The sequence below is a fragment of the Mus caroli genome, unplaced genomic scaffold (assembly GCF_978045245.1).
Source record: "Mus caroli unplaced genomic scaffold, Mus_caroli_1 scaffold_5, whole genome shotgun sequence".
NCBI lineage: Eukaryota > Metazoa > Chordata > Mammalia > Rodentia > Muridae > Mus > Mus caroli.
Genome location: NW_028227260.1, coordinates 75,272,098 through 75,294,212, shown reverse-complemented (window position 1 = coordinate 75,294,212; position 22,115 = coordinate 75,272,098). Strand labels below are relative to the sequence as shown.

The window sequence follows — 22,115 nt, the reverse complement described above, 5'->3', positions numbered from 1 at the left end:
CTCTGTATCAGTTCCTGCCTCTACATCCCACCTTGAGCTCCCACTCTGACTTCCCTAGATGATAGACTACAAACTATAAAAGGGAATAAACCCTTTTCTCCCCAAGTTGCTTTTGGTCATGGTGCTTTATCACAGCAATAGAAACTGCAACTAAGAAGCTAGTTTTTGACCTTTATCAAGTTCATTATCCATTATGTATCAATTTTGTCATTTCCAATAGTCTTATAATCACACAAGCCTCTCCTCAATCCTCTTCCCTTTTAGACCTTTGCCCTTACTGTTTCCTTAAGCTAAAGTACCTTTACCTTAGCTTTTAGGTGCCTCAGCTTTCAATCCAGGGTTCATTCTTTTTATCTCTCAAACAATACATCCCAACCACAACTTCCCCTCTCTCCTCCTCTTAGTTCCCCTCTACTTCCTCTCTCCCCTAGATCCACTCTTGCAGCTTCGCTTCAGAAAAGAGAAGGCCACCCAGGGATATCAACAGAACATACCACAAGATACAGTAAGACCAAGCAAGGACCAAACACAAACCCTGACATCAAGGCTGGATAAGGCAACCCAGTAGGAGGGAAAGAGGCCCAAGAGCAGGCAAAAGAATCAGAGATATTCCCACTGTCAGGACTCCCCAAAACATCAAGCCAACAACTGTAGCATATATGCAGACAACCTAGGCCAGACCTACTCAGGCTCCATGATTGCCACTTCAGTCTCTGTGAGTGCCCATGAGACCTGCTTAGTTGATCCTAGGAACCATGTTCTCCCAAGAGTGTTCAATGCTTAAGAGTCAACTGGTCACCCGCCCTCTAACTACCACCAACTCTCACCTCACTGAGAATGTTAAACTTCTATATAAGGAATTTGTCTAGCTTGCTCACCCCACCTCAGTGTCTAGCACACAATGGCTGTTCTCTGTTGAATAAGAAGACAAATTAGACCAAGCATGCTGGCAGATGCCTTTAATCCCAGTACTGGGAAGACGGAGGCAGGTGGATCTTATGAGTTCAAGAGGCCTGTATCAAGTTCCAGGACAGCCAAAGCTACATAATAGAGAGGCTCTGTCTCAAACAAACAAACAAGCAAACAACAATCCCAAAACAGTTAATTAACTTTAAAAGAGACAAATTAATGTCTGATTCTATTAGAAAAACAAAGCCAATCGGTATCACTAAAGTATTTAAGGGAACAGGCACTACACTCTGTAATAAAAGTCTAAAATTACCTTAGGTATGATTACCTGGTTGGTTGTATGGATCTTCATAAGCATCCAGCCAATAAAACTGAAACACTTGTTCATCATCTGCCCCTTTTACCAATGGGAGATTACTGGAATCCACCTGAACTTCCTGAGGTACGCTTTCATCCTCCTGACCAATGTCCCAACAAGACACATCGGGCAGAAAACTTTCTCTGTAGAAATCACATTTTCAAAAACTTTATAAAAGCCAACAGAATATTTAGAGTACTATATTTCAGAACAATCATAAAATGCACTTACAAGAAAGATGTGGTTCCCCTCTCAGGATCTGCCTCATGTTCCACCCTTTCTACTGGCTCATTCTCTTGGTCCCAAGTCTGAGCGGTCACAGGCTTCTCATCTACCTTCTCTGTGTCCATGGACTCATCAAAGTCACCGTCTTCAAACTCCATTACCCCTAGCTCCTGCTCATCTTCTGGACATTCTGGCTGAGCCAGCTCTCCTGTAGACACCATATATTCCCATCACATGTTACAAAGCTGATCCAACGTTGAAATAACAGCCCTTTCCTACATTATATTGTATTTCTCTTTACTCTTCATCTTGGATGCTTTCAACGTTTACAACTATAAATTCAACCTTTCATGCTTAGATTGCCACCTTCAACATCACCCTGTATCACCAAGCTTCCATGTGTGGCAGTTGTAGCTGAACAACTTGCACTTTTGCCTAACATGAGACTTACCAGCAAATTCAGCACGTTTAAGAGGAATGGGAGTTAACAGAGGCTCATTCCTGAGGACAGGGGAAGCAGGTTTTCCTGAAGGAATTGCCTGTAAATGTTTTTAAGTGTTTAGTCAGTTAGAACTGCATACTAAAAATACTTAACTGTCCTGCCCTGACCAAAGATAATGACAGTTCGCACTTATAAAAAGATTTTATGTATTATTAATGTAATGGCTTCAATTATTTTACTGTTACCTGGATTTACACAAAAAATACTTGTTTCCAGGAAGAAAATTATTGCATTTAACACAGTTGTAATACCTATAATAAACATGTACTAGTTACTACAAAATTTACTATGAAAAAGCAGGCACACGCTATTTTTGAAATACATGAAACTATATACTGAATGGCAATTCTAATTTAAAAGAAACAAAACAAATTCAAAAGCATCTCCTTCATATATGCAAATAAATTTCAAGCAGAACAACCAATCAAGGAGGGTATTTCTTTACCTTAGGGGTGTGCACTGAAAAAGGGTTGAGCAAAGCCCCAGTAGATCTTTTTTTCTTTGGTATCAATACAGGTGGTGGAGTTATTTGAGCTGTCTAAAAAGGAAGGGGAAGACACATTCACTGTCGTGCCTGGTTTTCCACATAATAGACAAAAAGTACATTTCTCCTCTCATGCCCAATAAGTAAAGCATTTTCCTTCCCCCCCCACCCCACCCCGAAACAGGATCCATGCTCATGCACTGCAGTTACTATAGCAACAATAGTACAGCAATCACTAGAAAGCCAGAAGAGATATTTAATCCATTCCTAATTTTTTCGTTCTCAAGAATTTAACATACTTTCTTATCTATCCTTTCAGGTATTACATTTACCACCCAACAAAATAGAACTACATAGTGTTGGTATTAGCCGATTAATCCATAGTCACTTAGAAAGTATACCTCTAAATAAAAGCTTAGTCTTTATGATATATGGCCAAATCTCAAATTCAGTGTAACAGAGCCTGTTTGAGTTCTATCAAAGGCAGCTCACTTACTCTTCCTTCACTCCCACTCAGAATTCAGAGCGGGATTCTCATGCCCAAGTGTGCAGATTGACGGGCTTCAAGCCATTTACAGAACATACACTATAGCAACTGAATACAAGCAATGAATAGTCACAGAACTGACTCGTGGGTGTATTCTTACTACTTCCAATACACACCCACACAGCCCATCTACTTAATCTTAGAGCATAACAGTTGGAAACTCCTCACCTAAAATGGTGCGAAGATATCTCAGTGAGAAGAAACTAATGTAAGGCCTTTTGTTTTGTGTGAGGTTGGGGGGGTGGGTTGTGTGTATGCATGCGTGGTGACATCCCAGCACTTTTCTTTCCAGTGATAGTCTTCTTTGTACAATGAGCGAACTGTTTCTTTAGCCTATATTCCCTGTGTATTTTACTATTCCAAGAAATTCACTTACCTCAGTGTTTAGATCCTGTAGAATGTCACCTAGCAGATCATCCTTGGACAAGTCTACTGCTTTCTGTATATTATTAAAAAGGAAAAAGCTCAAATGAGCACATTCTAGATTGAATGTTCATGCAGACCATGCACCTATCTCTGAAAGGAAGCACTTAACCCTATCAGTCCTTCAGACTTTAACAATCACTTGTGCATACTCAATTTTTAAATTTATACTCTCAGTCTCTATTTTCATCTTTACTCTGTGATTTTCTTGCTTGTCACTAAAATTAAACATAGTGACATTTCAGCTTTTATATTCAATTTTCTTTTATCTCCTAAGTTCAAACCACTGAGGTACCTATATTCATATAAAGCCTAAATTCATCTTACTAAGTGCAATTCATAGAATGTTACTCAAATGTGTATTCAATTCAACACATACAACTTGTGCAACAAAATATTAAATTCATTTCACAGAGGGAAAAACCTCTTTATATAAGGAAACATGAAACTCACATCTGTAGTTTTCTTCCCAGCACTAGCAATGAACATTGCCTTGATATTGTTTGGTTTTGTCACTGAAGGTTTCTTGACATCCTTCCTGTCCTTTCTGTGTGCTTTGCCATCACTTCCTATTGAAAAAGAAAGTATTTAGGAACATGCACTGAATGGAAAACTAAAGCCTACTCATAGTCATTCCCTGCAAATATATGAAAATTTAAGAAGAGAATAAATTAAGAATTTGAAATACAAAATTGGGAAAGACTGCACAAGGTACATAGCAAATAATCTTTTAAATGGGACAAATTGAAAAAATTTTTGGCATTAAGTTATAAAAAAGCAATGAAATCTAATGAATTAAGTATCCTGGAGAATTGGGTGTGACTAGTTGTCAATGTGAATGCAAAGCTTTTGAAAATTGAAGGAATAGTTGTTTTCTTGTTTCCTACAAAAATAAGACTATACAACCAGTCTGCAACCATTAACAACTAGACACATGCTCTATGCTCTATCAAACTGAATGGCATAAGCTCACTTGCTCATTCCAAGAGAACTTTTGCCTCCAGTCTTCCTTTGTGGGCATGACTAAATCACCTATGAGCTTTCCTAATACTGTCCATTTTAATATCACTTTCTGGTTCATTCCAAAATAATGTAAATCTTAACAGAAACTAGAATGACTAATTAAAACAGTACAGTAGCAATATACAGACTAGATTACTAGAAATGTCTAAAGAAAGGTGAGATTCTCCTATGAGAAGCCCATATACACAGTTGAGTATGTCTTAGTATTTCCAAGTACCTTGCTTTCTACCAATCCTTGATCTTAATAGTAAATTTTCCTTTTAATAATCTCTACTTCATAAAAAGAAATGTCTAAAGAACTCAATCACTTATGAAAATTTACTGTAATAATAAAGGTTACTCTATTTTCAAATTAATTTTATTTTCAAATTACTTCATTTGTCAATAAGCAGTGTCCACTAACCAACCATTTTAGAGCAGTAAACAGTATTAACAACAACATGACAAATTTAAAAATAAATTACACAAGTATTTTTAGCAATTGCTCAAATTCTTTAATAATATTTTATTTGAAAATTTTTTGAACTTTTTTGGGTTTTTGTTTTTGTGAGGGTTTTGGGGGGGCTTTGGGAGGTTGGTTTTTGTGGTTTCTTTTTTTTTTTTTTTCTGTATAGCCCTGGCTGTCCTGGAACTCACTTTGTAGACCAGGCTGGCCTTGAACTCAGAAATCCGCCTGCCTCTGCCTCCCGAGTGCTGGGATTAAAGGTGTGCACCAACACGCCCGGCTTTTTTTTTTGTTTTGTTTTTTTGTTTTTTTGTTTTTTGTTTTTTCAAGACAGGGTTTCTATGTGTAACTCTGGCTGTCTTGGAACTCACTCTATAGACCAGGCTATCCTGGAACGCAGAGATCCAAATTCCTCTGCCTGCCCAGTGCTCAGTTTAAAGGCATAAACCACCACACCCAGGCAAAATTTTCCTATGTATACAATATACTTTGATGATATCTAGGTCTCAACTCCCTTGCCCCAACTCCTCCAATACAACTCTCCCAATTTCCTGTCTTTTTCTACTATAACCAGAGTCCAATTAGTGCTGCTTATATGTGCATCAGTATGAGACCATCCATTGGAGCAGACAACCTACCAGTAGCTATTCCCCAAAGAAAGTGAGTCTCCCTCCCTTAGCACTCGTCAACTGCCAAGAGCTCTTCAGTTAGGGGTAGAGTAGTTTTGAAAGGTTTTGCTGTTGGTGGTAGTTTGGGTTTGGGTTTGTTTGTTTTTTTGGTTTGGTTTTTTTTTTTTTTTTGGTTTTCTTTATTGAAAATAGATTCTTCCCTCATATAATAAATCCCAACCATAGTTTCCTCCCTCCACTCCTCCCAACTCCTATTACCTCCCCTTTCCCTGAGATCCATTCCCCCTCCTTTCCTCTTCAGAAAAGAACAGCCTTCCAAGAGATGTCAGCCAAACAGGACAAAATAAGATTCAATAAGACATGGCAAAGGCCCTCCTATAGAGGCTGACCAAGGCAGCCCAACAGAAGGAAGAGTCCCAAGAGCAGTCAGAGATACAGCAGCTCCTACTGTTAGGAGTCTCATGAGAACACCAAGCTAAGAGCCATGACGTATATGTACACAACCTGTGGAGAGCCATGCAGGCCTTGTGCTTCCCGCTTCAGTCTTTGGGAGCCCGTGTGAGTCCTGCTTAGGTGATTTAGTAGACCATGTTTTCCTGGTCCTCAATCCCCACTGACTCTTACAAAATTTCCCCCTCTTCTCTGGGCTTGGGACCCAAAGGAGACCTTAATTATTTGTAACCTACATATTGTAAACACTGTGATTCAAAAATCCACTTGTAGGGGAAAAAAAGACTAATAAATTCAACTACATGAGAAGTAACATTTTAAAAAACAGAAAAGATTTCTTCAAAATGTATCATGAATAAAGGATAAATGAACGTAAGGCCAAAATTCAAGAGAAAGTGATCAATAAACACAAATTAAGTTTTACTTTAAAAAATCCTCAACTTCATATGTAAAACTGTAAATGAAAATTTAGGAGTTATCACTTCTCACAGATCCAAGTACCAAAATCTCAAAAAACTTGACAATACATTGTTAGCAAGACTTTAGGAAAGCAGACATTTGTACCATGTTAATGAAAATGTATAATTCCTATGAAGAGCGTAAGTTGGGCATAGTGGCTCAGGGATATAATCCTAATACTCAAGAAGCTGAGAATGGAAGATTCAAGAACCTGAGAGAAGAAGATCTTGAGTTCAAAAATAGTCTGGGCTGCCGAGCAGTGGTGGTGCACACCTTTAATCACAGCACTTGGGAGGCAGAGGCAGGCAGATTTCTGAGTTAGAGGCCAGCCTAGTCTACAGAGTAAGTTCCAGGACAGCCAGGGCTATACATAGAAACCCTGTCTCGAAAAACCAAAAAAAAAAAAAAAAAGTCTGTGCTATCTAATGCATGCCTAAGTATTTTTTAAAAAAAGCAAACAAACAAACAGAGGTTAAGAGATGGATTAAAGGTACTAGCTGTTCTTCCAAAGGACCCAAGTTCAATTTCTAGCACTTACATGATGGCTCACAGCCTTCTGTATAAGTCTAGTTCCAGGGAATCCTATGGCCTCTTCAGGCCTCTGACACATATTTATGTCACATATTTGATACATATTCAGGCCACTAGAAACATGTACAGACATACATGTAGACAAAACACAAACAAACATAAAAAATGAAAATAAAGATAGGCGCTGGAGAGATGGCTTAGAGGTTAAGAACACTTGTTACTCTCTTGCAGAAGACCCAATTGAGTTCCCAGCATTTACATGGTAGCTCACAACCATTCATAACTCCAGTTCCAGAGACACGAATGCCTGCTCTGATTTCCATGTGCATCAGGCATGCACATGGTACACATACATACATGCAGGCAAAATACTCAAACACTTTTTAAATCTTTGAAAAAATTTTAAGATAATTTTTTTAAAAAAAAATTTTCATGTACACTTACTCTCCAAGACAGCAACCTCACAGCTAGGAATTTTCCCTGAGGAAGAAGGCACAGATACTGGATGTTGTACTATTTGTAATAAATTATTGAACATAAGTGTTCTTCCAAGAAGTTCATTATAATTAGTGAAAACTTATATTCTGAAACACCCACATGATTCTTCACAGCTATATAGACATAAACACAAAAGAAAGATTTCTATACACTCTATGTACACACTAGAATGATTTTCAGAGTACTTGGCTAAGCAAAAAAAAATATAGACATTATCATTTATTTAACAAAAATAAATCAAAACACATACACACAATTCTTGGTAAATAGCTCCCCAAATAAAATTGTTCAAGCAAAAACGTGAACACAATGTTTAGAGTTCAGTAAGGACAATAAACAAAATATGGAAACAACAGATACCCAACTAATGAAGAGATAAACAAAATATAGTCTATACAACTACAGAACAGTATATTATTCATTCATAAAAAGAAAGTAATGGGGAAGCCGTTGCCGGAACATCTGCAGGAGACATCTTCATTCCTGGATCCTGCCAAGACTATTCTGCACAGGTGAGAGTGTGGACGACAGAAGCTAACAGTTTCTGGGACAGGCCCTGTTTTGGGCCTTCATCTTCTGCCAGGAGGCAAGTCCGAAAAACAGATATCTCTGCACCTTCTCTACAAGAGGAGAGCTTGCCTGCAAAGAGTGCTCTAACCACTGAAACTCAGGAGAGAGCTAGTCTCCCAGGTCTGCTGGCAGAGGCTAACAGAATCACGAAAGGAACAAGCTCTAACCAGAAACAACCATAACAACTGACTCCAGAGATTAGCAGATGGCCAAAGGCAGACGTAAGAATCTTACTAACAGAAACCAAGACCACTCACCTTCATCAAAACCCAGCACTCCCACCTCAGCCAGTCCTGGGTACCCCAACACACCCGAAAAGCTAGACCCGGATTTAAAGGCTTATCTCATGATGATGGTAGAGGACATCAAGAAGGAATTTAATAACTCACTTAAAGAAATACAGAGAACACTGCTAAAGAGTTACAAGTCCTTAAAGAAAAAGAGGAAAACATATCCAAACAGGTGATGGAAATGAACAAAACCATACTAGACCTAAAAAGGGAAGTGGACACAATAAAGAAAACCCAAAGTGAGGCAACACTAGAGATAGAAACCCTAGGAAATAAATCAGGAACCATGGATGCAAGCATCAGCAACAGAATACAAGAGATGGAAGAGAGAATCTCAGGTGCAGAAGACTCCATAGAGAACATGGACACAACAATCAAAGAAAATGCAAAATGCAAAAAGATTCTAACTCAAAACATCCAGGAAATCCAGGGAACAATGAGAAGACCAAACCTATGGATAATAGGAGTAGATGAGAATGAAGATTTTTCAACTTAAAGGGCAAGCAAATATTTTCAACAAAATTATAAAAGAAAACTTCCCAAACCTAAAGAAAGAGATGCCCATGAACATACAAGAAGCCTACAGAACTCCAAATAGACTGGACCGGAAAAGAAATTCCTCCCTACACATAATAATCAGAACAAATGCACTAAAGATAGAATATTAAAAGCAGAAAGGGGAAAAAGGTCAAGTAACATATAAAGGCAGGCCTATCAGAATTACACCAGATTTTTCACCAGAGACTATGAAAGCCAGAAGATCCTGGACAGATCTTATACAGACACTAAGAGAACACAAATGCCAGCCCAAGCTACTATACCCAGCCAAACTTTCAATTACCATAGATAGAGAAACCAAAGTATTCCACGATATAACCAAGTTCACACATTATCTTTCCATGAATCCAGCCCTTCAAAGGATAATAACAGAAAAAAACAATACAAGGAAGAAAACCACGCCCTAGAAAAAGCAAGAAAATAATCCTTCAACAAACCTTAAAAAAAGACAGCCACAAGAACAAAATGCCAACTTTAACAACAAAAATAATAGGAAGCAACAATTACTTTTTTTAAATATATCTTAATATCAATGGACTCAACACCCCAATAAAAAGACATTGACTAACAGACTGGCTACACAAACAGGACCTAACATTCTGCTGCTTACAGGAAACACATTTATGGGAAAAAGAGAGACACTAACTCAGAATGAAAGGCTGGAAAACAATTTTCCAAGCAAATGGTCTGAAGAAACAAGCTGGAATAGCCATTCTAATATCCAATAAAATCGACTTCCAGCCCAAAGTCATCTAAAAAGACAAGGAAGGGCACTGCATACTCATCAAAGGTAAAATCTTCCAAGAGGAACTTTCAATTCTGAATATCTATGCTCCAAATACAAGGGCAGCCACATTCACTAAAGTAACTTTAGTATAGCTGAAAGCACACATTGCACCTCACACAATAATAGTGGGAGACTTCAACACACCACTTTCATCAATGGACAGATCATGGAAACAGAAACTAAACAGGGACACAGGGAAAATAACAGAAGGTAAGAAACAAATGGATCTAACAGATATCTACAAAACAATTTATCCTAAAACGAAAGGATATAACATCTCACCACTTCATGGTACCTTCTCCAAAACTGACCATATAATTGGTCACAAAACAGGCCTCAACAGATACAAAAATATTGAAATTGTCCCATGCATCCTATCAGATCACCATGGACAAAGGCTGATCTTCAATAACAACATAAATAATAGAAAGCCAACATTCAGGTGGAAACTGAACAACACTCTTCTCAATGATACCTTGGACAAGGAAAGAATAAAGAAAGAAATTAAGGACTTTTTAGAGTTTAATGAAAATGAAGCCACAACACACCCAAACTTATGGGACACAATGAAAGCATTTCTAAGAGGAAAACTCATAGCTCTGAGTGCCTCCAAAAAGAAACTAAAGAGAGCACACACTAGCAGCTTGACAACACACCTAAAAGCTCTAGAACAAAAGGAAGCAAATTCACCCAAGAGGAGTAGACAGCAGGAAATAATCAGACTCAGGGGCAAAATCAACCAAGTGGAAACAAGAAGAACTATTCAAAGAATCAACCAAACCAGGAGCTGGTTCTTTGAGAAAATCAACAAGATAGATAAACACTTAGCCAGACTCACTAGAGGGCACAGGGACAGCATCCTAAATAACAAAATCAGAAATAAAAAGGGAGAAAAAACAAGAGATCCTGAAGAAATCCAAAACACCAACAGATCCTTCTACAAAAGGCTATACTTAACAAAACTGGAAAACCTGGCTGAAATGGACAAATTTCTAGACAGATACCAGGTACCAAAGTTAAATCAGGATCAGGTTAATGATCTAAACAGTCCTATATCCCCTAAAGATATAGAAGCAGTCATTAATAGTCTCCCAACCAAAAAAAGCCCAGGACCAGATGGGTTTAGTGTATAGTTCTATCAGACCTTCAAAGAAGATCTAATTCCAGTTTTCACAAACTCTTCCACAAAATAGAAGCAGAAGGAACTCTACCCAACTCATTCTATGAAGCCACAATTACTCTGATACCTAAACCACAGAAAGACTCAACAAAGATAGAGAACTTCAGACCAATTTCCCTTATGAATATCGATGCAAAAACACTCAATAAAATTCTTGCTAACGGAATCCAAGAACACATCAAAACAATCATCCATCCTGACCAAGTAGGTTTCATTCCAGGAATGCAGGGATGGTTTAATATACGGAAATCCATCAACGTAATCCATTATATAAACAAACTCAAAGACAAAGACCACATGATCATTTCATTAGATGCAGAGAAAGCATTTGACAAAATCCAACACCCATTCATGATAAAAGTCTTGGAAAGATCAGGAATCCAAGGCCCATACCTAAACATGATAAAAGCAATCTACAGCAATCCAGTAGCCAACATCAAAGTAAATGGTGAGAAGCTTGAAGCAATCCCTCTAAAATCAGGGACTAGACAAGGCTGCCCACTTTCCCCATACCTATTCAACATTGTACTTGAAGTCCTAGCCAGAGCAATTCAACAACAAAAGGAGATCAAGGGGATACAAATTGGAAAGGAAAAAGTCAAAATATCACTTTTTGCAGATGATATGATAGTATATATAAGTGACCCTAAAAATTCCACCAGAGAACTCCTAAACCTGATAAACAGCTCCAATGAAGTAGCTGGATATAAAATTAACTCAAACAAGTCAATGGCCTTTCTCTACACAAAGGATAAACAGGCTGAGAAAGAAATTAGGGAAACACCACCCTTGTCAATAGTCACAAATAATATAAAATTCCTTGGTGTGACTCTAACTAAGGAAGTGAAAGATCTGTATGATAAGGACTTCAAGTCTCTGAAGAAAGAAATTAAAGAAGATCTCCCATGCTCATGGATTGGCAGGATCAATATAGTAAAAATGGCTATCTTGCCAAAAGCAATCTACAGATTCAATGCAATCCCCATCAAAATTCCAACTCAATTCTTCAACGAATTAGAAAGTGCAATCTCCAAATCCATCTGGAATAACAAAAAACCTAGGATAGCAAAAACTCTTCTCGAGGATAAAAGAACCTCTGGTGGAATCACCATGCCTGACATAAACCTGTACTACAGTGCAATTGTGATAAAAACTACATGGTACTGGTATAGTGACAGACAAGTAGACCAATGGAATAGAATTGAAGACCAGAAATGAACCCACACACCTATGGTCACTTGATCTTTGACAAGGGAGCTAAAACCATCCAGTGGAAAAAAGACAGCATTTTCAACAAATGGTGCTGGCACAACTGGCAGTTATCATGTAGAAGAATGTGAATTGATCTATTCCTATCTCCTTGTACTAAGTAAGGTCAAATCTAAATGGATTAAGGAACTCCACATAAAACCAGAGACAGTGAAACTTATAGAGGAGAAAGTAGGGGAAAGCCTCAAAGATATGGGCACAGGGGAAAAATTCCTGAATAGAACAGCAATGGCTTGTGCTGTAAGATCAAGAATGGACAAATGGAGCCGGGCGTGGTGGCGCACGCCTTTAGTCCCAGCACTCGGGAGGCAGAGGCAGGCGGATTTCTGAGTTCGAGGCCAGCCTGGTCTACAAAGTGAGTGCCAGGACAGCCAGGGCTACACAGAGAAACACTGTCTCGAAAAACCAAAAAAAAAAAAAAAAAAAAAAAAAAAAAGAATGGACAAATGGGACCTCATAAAATTGCAAAGCACTGTAAGGCAAAAGACACCATCAATAAGACAAAATGGCCACCAACAAATTGGGAAAGGATCTTTACCTGTCCTAAATCAGATAGGGGACTAATATCCAATATATATAAAGAACTCAAGAAGGTGGACTGCAGAAAATCAAATAACCCCATTAAAAAATGTGGTTCAGAGCTAAACAAAGAATTCTCACATGAGGAATACCGAATGGCTGAGAAGCACCTGAAAAAAAAATTCAGCATCCTTAATCATCAGGGAAATGCAAATCAAAATAACCCTGAGATTCCACCTCACACCAGACAGAATGGCTAAGATCAAAAATTTAGTTGACAGCAGATGCTGGCAAGGATGTGGAGAAAGAGGAACACTCCTCCATTGTTGGTGGGATTGTAAGCTTGTACAACCACTCTGGAAATCAGTCTGGCGGTTCCTCAGAAAATTGGACATAATACTACCAGAGTATCCTGCAATACCTTTCCATATCCAGGGATCCATCCCATAATCAGCTTCCAAACGCTGACACCATTGCATACACTAGCAAGATTTTGCTGAAAGGACACAGATATAGCTGTCTCTTGTGAGACTATGCCGGGGCCTAGCAAACACAGAAGTGGATGCTCACAGTCAGCTATTGGATGGATCACAGGGCCCCCAATGGAGGAGCTGGAGGAAGTACTCAGGGACCTGGGGTGATCTGCAACCCTATAGGTGGAACAACAATATGAACTAACCAGTACCCCTGGAGCTCGTGTCTCTAGCTGTGTATCAAAAGATGGCCTAGTCGGCCATCAGTGGAAAGAGAGGCCCATTGGTCGTGCAGACCTTATATGCCTCAGTACAGGGGAACGCCAGGGCCAAGAGGTGGGAGTGGGTGGGTGGGGGAGTGGGTGTGGGAGGATGTGGGGGACTTTTGGGATAGCATTGGAAATGTAAATGAAATAAATTCCTAATAATAATAAAGAGAAAGAAAAAGAAAGAGAAAGAGAAAGAGGAAAAGAAAAAGAAAAAGAAAAAGAAAAAGAAAAAGAAAAAGAAAAAGAAAAAGAAAAAGAAAAAGCCGGGCGGTGGCAGCACACACCTTTAATCCCAGCACTCGGGAGACAGTGACAGGCGGATTTCTGAGTTCAAGGCCAGCCTGGTGTACAGAGTTAGTTCCAGGACAGCCACGGCTGTACAGAGAAACCCTGTCTTGAAAAGCCAAAAACAACAACAACAACATAAAAAACAAAAACAAAAACAAAAACAAAAAAACCAAAAAAAAAAGAAAGTAGTAGCATATACTCTAACATGAATCAAATTAACAATCTTATGCTAAGTCAAAGAAGCCAGACTCATATGGTCAATTATATGATTCCATTTATATGAAATGAAATCCAATGATATAAAGTAAACCAATGGTTGTCAAGCACTGAAAGAATACTGGGAAGTGACTGCTTACTGAGTATTGAGCTTATACCTAACATGAAGCTATTCTGAAATTACATAGTGGAAACAGTTGTATACATTGCAAACTTACTAAAAATCATGGACCATAAATACATTTTTAATTTTTAATTTTCCATGTGCCTGAACTGTGAAAACTATAGGACACTTGTGAAAACTTTAAGACAAGAGAGTTACATGAAGATCGTTAAATTTTCATTGACACCACTTGGAGCAATGTTTAAATGCCTCATGCTTTAAGACTGAGTATAAGACAACAGGTGGTGGTGGAGCACAACTTTAATCTCAGCACTCTGGAGGCAGAGACAGGCAGGTCTCTATGAGTTCAAGCCCAGCCCGGGTCTACAGAGTGAGTTATAGGACAGTCAAGGCTACACAAAGGAAACCTGTCTTGAAAACAAACACAACGCCGGGCGTGGTGGCGCACGCCTTTAGTCCCAGCACTCGGGAGGCAGAGGCAGGCGGATTTCTGAGTTCAAGGCCAGCCTGGTCTACAAAGTGAGTTCCAGGACAGCCAGGGCTATACAGAGAAACCCTGTCTCGAAAAACCAAAAAAAAAAAAAAAAGAAAACAAACACAACAAAAAAGGTTAATACAGAGACGTCAATAGAGGTGTAAATAAAAAAAGAAAGGCTTCATGAGAAGCCTTTAATCTCACTACTAAAGGTTAGTGAGATTTATACAGAAAAACAGGAAGAAAAGGAGTATAAGTAAATATTGATGCAGAATTCTTCCAGCTTAGTGCTGGCTTTGTTTTACTGTGATTTCTCACTGTTTCTTTTCACTGCGAAGTAGCAGATATATTTTTCTACTTACGGTACACAAGCCAATCCATAATAAGGTATTTTCAAATAGAGTTGACCTTTTACTTCTAGCCAGAATTCTGTAACTTTTTTGTAAATTGGATTCTATTTCCCTTTATATGCTCTTGTGATCTTACCAGGCTTCTGGCAAAAGACAATGGGGAGCTGTAGGCATGGAGTGGGGCGAAACATGAACATTTCTAAGACTAGCTGATTTCTAGAATGTCAAATCTTCTCTTCACTGATATCTAATCAAGAAGAGAGAAAACCACAACCATGGAAACACAGTGACGATAGCTCCTTCATTTAAGAAATACTGCATACTTTCTTTGAACTGGCTACTGGTGTAATCAACACTGGAGCAACTGGGACATAGGTCTTTTCTCTGAGATGTTTCCTGTCCATTCCAACTTCCTACTACACAGCTGGCAAAACTAAGATCACGTGATAAGATCAGGTCAAGACAATACAATTAACAACACGGCCATAACTTAAGCACAGTCTCTACACCTCAGCAATAAGAGCATATCCTTTCCCCAGATCTGAATACAATTGCCCACTTAAAAGAAATTAACATAAACCGGGCGGTGGCAGCACACACCTTTAATCCCAGCACTCGGGAGGTAGAGGCAGGCGGATTTCTGAGTTCGAGGCCAGCCTGGTCTACAAAGTGAGTTCCAGGACAGCAAGGACTACACAGAGAAACCCTGTCTCAAGAAGAAAAAAAAAAAAAAAAAGAAAGATAGAAATTAACATTCTAGGGAGAAACAGCCGATTCCAGGTCTATAACAGAAGTACAAGATGAGCCTGAAACACCATTTTGGCCCTAAATGCTAGGGAATGCTCAAAGACTGGTAGGATCATGTGAAAAGGATACTTAAAGGGACTCCACTGAACAAGTCTGAACCTCAAAAGGAAAACTGAGAGGTTGGGGAAATGGCCTAGTGAGTAAGACCACTTGCTATGCAAGCAAGATGATCTGAGTTTAAATCTCCAGCACCCTAGTAATAACCAGGTATAGCCTTGCATGCCTGTAACCCAAGTTCTGATGGACAGATGACTGGATTCAGGGAGTCTACTGGATGGCCAGCATAGCCAAAATCAGCAGACTTCAGACCCTGTCTAAAAAATTTGGTGAAAAGGGAAAAGGGAAATCCCCAATGTTGTTTTCTGGCCATTGGCACACTCACTCACTCACACACATATGCTCAGCAGCCCACATACACAAAAGGAAACATACTAATGGCCACTGAACTTTAATAGTGAGGTCCTTAGGAATACACAGCTTCGGGGCTGGAGAGATGGTTCAGGGAGCGATTAAGGGCACTGACCGCTCTTCTGAAGGTCCTGAGTTCAAACCCCAGCAACCACATGGTGGCTCACAACCATCCATAGTGAGATCTGACACCCTCTTCTGCTGTGTCCGAAGACAGCTACAGTGTACTTACATATAATAATAAATAAATCTTTTTTTTTTAAATATGAAAAAAATAGAGAAGCTGGGTACAGTGATATGTTTAATGCTTAATGAACACATGAGGCTAAATAAAGCAGAAGGATCATTGAAGTTCAAGAGTTCAATAGCAGTCTGAGCAACATGGCAAGACCTTATTAAAAGTAATTAAAAGTAATTAAAAGAATAATTTAAAGTAATTAAAAGAATAATAGGACTACCAATACCCAAAGCACTGGGTGATCTTTTGTGAAGAAACAGGATATATAAAATATACATGGCTTAAAATTACCCTGTATCATACAAAGGGAGAAATGAAGTTTTGCATGTAATCTGACATTATCATCTTAACCAAGAAATCAAACTTATTATCAATAATAATGGTCTCCATTCCCTATTTATTCTAAAATCCTTTTTTACTGTTGCCAATAACCTGAACCTAATAGGCACAAAGAAGCAATTAGGAAAATCCAAGATTTTGAGACATTCAATTAAACAACTAGCCCTTTAAAAGTTTTAATACCGAGCCGGGCGTTGGTGGCGCACGCCTTTAATCCCAGCACTCGGGAGGCAGAGGCAGGCGGATTTCTGAGTTCGAGGCCAGCCTGGTCTACAGAGTGAGTGCCAGGACATCCAGGGCTATACAGAGAAACCCTGTCTCGAAAAACCAAAAAAAAAAAAAAAAAGTTTTAATACCATGAAAGATGAAAGAATGGGAAGAAGGGAAGAATAGCTGTTCAACACAAAATAAGACCAAAAAGTGAAAGGACATAAAAACTAAAGTAGATTCTGCATCTTAAAAAAGTATGGGGGACTTTTGGGATAGCATTGGAAATGTAATTGAGGAAAATACGTAATAAAATATATTTAAAAAAAAAAAAAAAGTATGGGAGCCAGGGAAATGGCTCAGGAAGTGACAGCACTTACTGAGCAAGCCTGACACCCTGAGTTTGGTCCCTGGAATCCAGGTTTAAAAAAAAAAAAAAAGCTGTGTGGTGGGGTGGCATGTATCTGTAATTCTAGAGCTCCTACAACCAGAAGGGAGGCTAAGATAGGAGAATCAACAATGCTCAAGTTCAGCTAGCCTGGACTTTTACAGCAGTGCATCAACAGAACAAGAAAGACCCCACCTCAAAGCAAGGTGGAAAGAACTCCTCTGACCTACACACACAAACACACACACACACACTGTAGCACACCAGATATGCCAGTGCACCCCTCTCTTTCTATCCCTCCCTCTCTCTCTCCTCACACACAAAGTAAACAAATATCTAGATACTTTTAATTACAAAAGACGTTGCTGAGCTAAGTGGATTTTTTTTTTCCTATAGACAACATATTAGATAATACCATGAAGATGGTGCTATAGTTAAGCAGACAAGCATCCTTACTCTTAGGAAGCCACTGTTGAAGTTCAAGAACCTAACCATGTAAGTCTGTTTATGTGGTTACGAAAAGGGAAAAGAACCAAAGGTTAAACCAAAGTGAGAGTTATACCATGTAAAATTTCAATTAAAGCAAATTGGTTCCTCAGAAGGCTCATTCAGTCTCTTGGGACAGCAACCTACATGTTATAATCCACAAAATTTGCTATTGATAACCACTCTCTCAAGTTAATAACAACAAAAGCATCATGTTTTAAGGAAGTTTACATTTTAGTATTGGGATGTCTTCATTGCTACCCTGGAAGACATGTTGGACAAGCTAAACTTTGTTTTTCTACTAAACAATTATTAAAGCATTAATACTCTAGGCACATCAACTCGGTAGGAATTGAAAGATATTATTGTTGCACCCATCAAAATCTGCAATTCTAAAATAACTAAAGAAATGAGATATTTTAACATAAGTAAAAGATCAAAGTCTTCAGATAATGGGGACTTAAAACTTTTTATTTCCTGCTAAAATTTTTGCTTCTTACAGGTAATGTTAAAACCAACTTTTTCGCCAGGCGTGGTGGCACACGCCTTTAATCCCAGCAATTGGGAGGCAGAGGCAGGCGGATTTCTGAGTTCAAGGCCAGCCTGGTCTACAAAGTGAGTTCCAGGACAGCCAGGGCTACACAGAGAAACCCTGTCTTGAAAAACCAAAAAAAAAAAAAAAACACAACTTTTTCTCTATTAGAACATATTCTTGAAGACAGACTGAATCAGAATACCAAGTCATTTCAAATTTTAGACAGTTCTGTAAGTCTCAAAATGACATTTTTCAAAACAAAGTCTAGGTACCTTTTCCACAGATGTCAAGTGCATCATCCTCAAGGTCATCATCAAAAATCTCTCTGCCGTCTTCCACATAGCCTACCCCATCTGAAAGAATAAAGTTAAATATTGGAATCAAGGTTCTAAAAGGAGCCAAAAGCGGGGCATATCTGGAATCAGCACTCAGGAACTAAGGGAGGAGAATTACAAGTTTGAGTCCAGCTAGAGACAAAATGAAGTGGGGGGCAGCCTGGGCTACAGAATGAAAAACTGCTTCAAAGTAACAAAAACTAAAGGGTGAACAGTAAGACAGTGTATACGACTGTCACCGAAACTGACAGGATCCAAAAGTACCTAGAAGATAAAGCTCTTGGCATGTGTATGGCCAGTCCTGCTAATCCAAAGCTGCAAGATCTCTCTCACACAGGGCAACAACAGGATAACCAGGAGGTTAATTGGCGAGGACCCAATCAATATTGGTAGTGTCACAGAAGCCAGAGATCTGAAGCAGATCAACACACTGCAGTGAGCATTTGCAAGTGAACACGTGTGGACAGAGGCATATACTTTGGGACATACTGTGACACACTACAGCTTCCACGAGATGTTTTCTGTGCTTTGGTTTTTTTGTTGTTGTTATTGCTGTTGACAGTGTGTTCTTTATTTTAGGGGAATCAATGGCAGCACTGGCTGGCGTGACTCTCACTGAGGCCGGGCTGGTGATGATTGACTTCTTATATTCATTTTTATCCTCAGCTTCCTGATATGATTAAGAATTGCTGATGAGTAGATAATGCATTTTGTGGATTTAAGGTAGATATAACTGATATTTATATAAAAGTTCAGATTTGTCATTCTTTTAAGATTCTCACAAGATTATTTTAAAGATAAATAATAAAGTAATTACTCCTTTGTAACTGAAAATTGCTGCCTGCCAATAAGAGAAACTGGCTGAGAAAAACGATCTTGCTTGCTTACACTTTGTTAATCTATAACAAGTTGCTTGGTTACAAATATACATGAGTTTGGGGGGAAATTTTGTTTTCTTTATCAGTACTTCTTGTAACGGTATTGGGAAACACACTACTTTCTTTTTTATAATCATTTACTAGAAGAAAACTAAAATGTCGTCACATTGTACTTTTTATATAGCTTGAAAGGTTTCCCGGGATATACAAGCTATAGAAGAGAGAATAGAGTATGAGTGGCTGGAACACTGTTTCTCCCATCCATCAACTATGTGTGTATGTGTAGTTTGTATGAATGAGGGTTGGAGCACCCATCAACTATGTGTGTGTGTAAGGTTTGTGTATGTAGTGGGTCGGAGCATTGTTCCTTCCATCTATCAGCTATGTGTATGTATGTGTCTAAGGTTTGTATGAATGGGGGCTGGAACATTGTTCCTTCCATCCATCGTCTGTATGTATGTATGTTTACATGTAGAGCTTTTCTGGGTGTATGTTGGAGCTTGGTCCATTCACTAGTTTGTGTCTGTGTGTGTGTGTCTGTGTGTGTGTCTGTGTGTCTGTATGTGAAATGTTTGGAGCCTGCTTGCTTTGCTCTAACCATTCTATTGTGAATGTGCATGTTTATAGGCCTGTGTGCATGTATGTACATGTGTATACATGCATGTTTGTATACATGACGTTATTAGACTGAGACTTTTGTTTTATCCACTCAGTCTGTGTGTGTGTGTGTGTGTGTGTGTGTGTGTGTGTGTGTGTGTATACGCACGCACCTGAATTTTCTCTTTTTCTTCATCTTTCTCGCTGGCCCCAAGAGTTAACTTCTCTAATCACTGGCTGCCTTTGGCAGCAGCCCCGGTAGGTATCTGGATCCACCCTTGTCGGCTGCTCTCAACACTGACTCCTCAATGTCTGCCTGCCTCAGTTTACCCTCTGATGCCAAAGCAACTCTTCAGAGCAACTCTGGAAGCTAGTCTTTATCTCCGTATCATAGGCAGAAAACTTGTGGCTTAATGATATCAACTAACTTACCCAAGGCTAGTTGCAAAGTGGAAAAGATAGAACCTAAAGTTTATCCCTGAATTCCACCAGCTATGGGACTGTTCCTCACTATTCCTCTTTTAGAGGCACTGATGATTGAACCTAGTACCCAAGCATTCCCTCTCAATTCCTTCACGATCGGTCATGTCCTGAGGGATTTATTCTTGGGTACGTGACTACATTTTCTAAAGCACTGGTTCTCAACCTTCCTAATGCTGCAACACTTTAATACAATTCCTCATGTTGTAGTGCCCCCTAAACCACAAAATTACTTTCACTGCTACTTCATAACTGTAATTTTGCTACTGTTATGAACTATAATATAAACATCTGAGATACACAATATCTGATGAGACCCCCCAAAGGGGCCCCGCCCTACAGGTTGAGAACTGTTGTTGTAAAGGATTCTCAAATCAACTTCCTATTTTTAATGCTTCATCTTCAAATAACTAAGAAAAATCTAACCATAAATATGCCTCTAGCAACGCTCTAAACATGTATACTGACTGTTAAGCAAACTGACAGGGTCCAGAAGCAGCTAAGTAGACAACCCTCTGGGAGGTTGTCTATCAAGGCTAACGAAGGTGAGCAGACCCATCTTAAGTGTGGGCAGCACCATTCCAGTGGCAGGGACCATGGACTGAATAAGTGGGAAGAAGCAAATGGAGCGCAAATCATTCTTCTTTACTTCCTGACTATAGATACAATGTCACTTCTGCCACCATGCCTGCACAAGAATGATGGACTATATATAGCCTCCAACTATGATCTAAATAAACCTTTCCTTCCTTAAGCTGTTTTCACTAAGTATTTTATCACAGCAAAGAGAAAGGTAACTAATGAAAATGCCTCATGTCTCCTCAGGCATAGCAACTGCCCTACATGACAATCAGGAAGTAGCACAGTGCCTGGCAGGCAATTTCCTCCCACATACCGTCATCCACAATCCAGTCATCATCCTGACGTGCCTGAACCAGTTTCGAATACTGCTCTTCATCAACTTCTTCATAAACACTTGTGAGGTCCTCAACCTGCCATTGCAAAGTTTATGGAAAAGCTTCAAATGGAGTGAAAGTGTTAAACAATTCTGATGAAAAAAATTATCAGATTAAAACTGGAATGGCAGCCTGATGGAGTAGCTGCAACCAAATCATGAGTTCTGACATTCAACACCACCGCAGGGTTTTCCTTAAATAGACATCAATTAACTTAGTATTCCTTTTAGGTGGGTGTTAACATAAGATATTAAATGACTCCATTAGCATAATACACTTGTCATACCATCAATTACTCATCTATCCCATAAAAAACAAACTGAATTATAGCCAACTCTTCATTAGCTGCTTTGGGGATTGTTCACATAATTTCTAGACTGGTTTTTCCTATAGTTAACAAATTCATAAGGCATACCACACCTGTTCACCACTAGCTGATGAATGCCCTGCAAAGACACTAATTTTAGTAATGGTTCAATTAACTAAATAAAATTCAAAACAAATACCTTAGTCATCCCCTCTAAAAATGAGCAAAACAAAATTCACCCTATATTCTGTAGGCAAAGAAGGTTTTTTTTTTTTAATTTATTATATGTAAGTACACTGTAGC

At 38.9% G+C, this 22,115-nt stretch overlaps 1 protein-coding gene across 2 annotated transcripts in view; it reads right to left on the bottom strand.

The window, feature by feature from the left end:
* Window positions 1-22,115, bottom strand: part of Pola1 (DNA polymerase alpha 1, catalytic subunit) — a 324,394-nt gene that overhangs the window by 294,191 nt on the left and 8,088 nt on the right. For both annotated transcript variants that reach the window (XM_021153188.3, XM_085838130.1), the window contains exons 3-10: window positions 21,445-21,541; window positions 18,532-18,612; window positions 3,902-4,017; window positions 3,402-3,464; window positions 2,440-2,532; window positions 1,944-2,031; window positions 1,499-1,700; window positions 1,238-1,410 (exon numbers count right to left, since the gene is read on the bottom strand). In XM_021153188.3, the coding sequence (XP_021008847.1) occupies window positions 1,238-1,410; window positions 1,499-1,700; window positions 1,944-2,031; window positions 2,440-2,532; window positions 3,402-3,464; window positions 3,902-4,017; window positions 18,532-18,612; window positions 21,445-21,541 (913 nt within the window). The remainder of the gene's footprint in view (window positions 1-1,237; window positions 1,411-1,498; window positions 1,701-1,943; window positions 2,032-2,439; window positions 2,533-3,401; window positions 3,465-3,901; window positions 4,018-18,531; window positions 18,613-21,444; window positions 21,542-22,115) is intronic.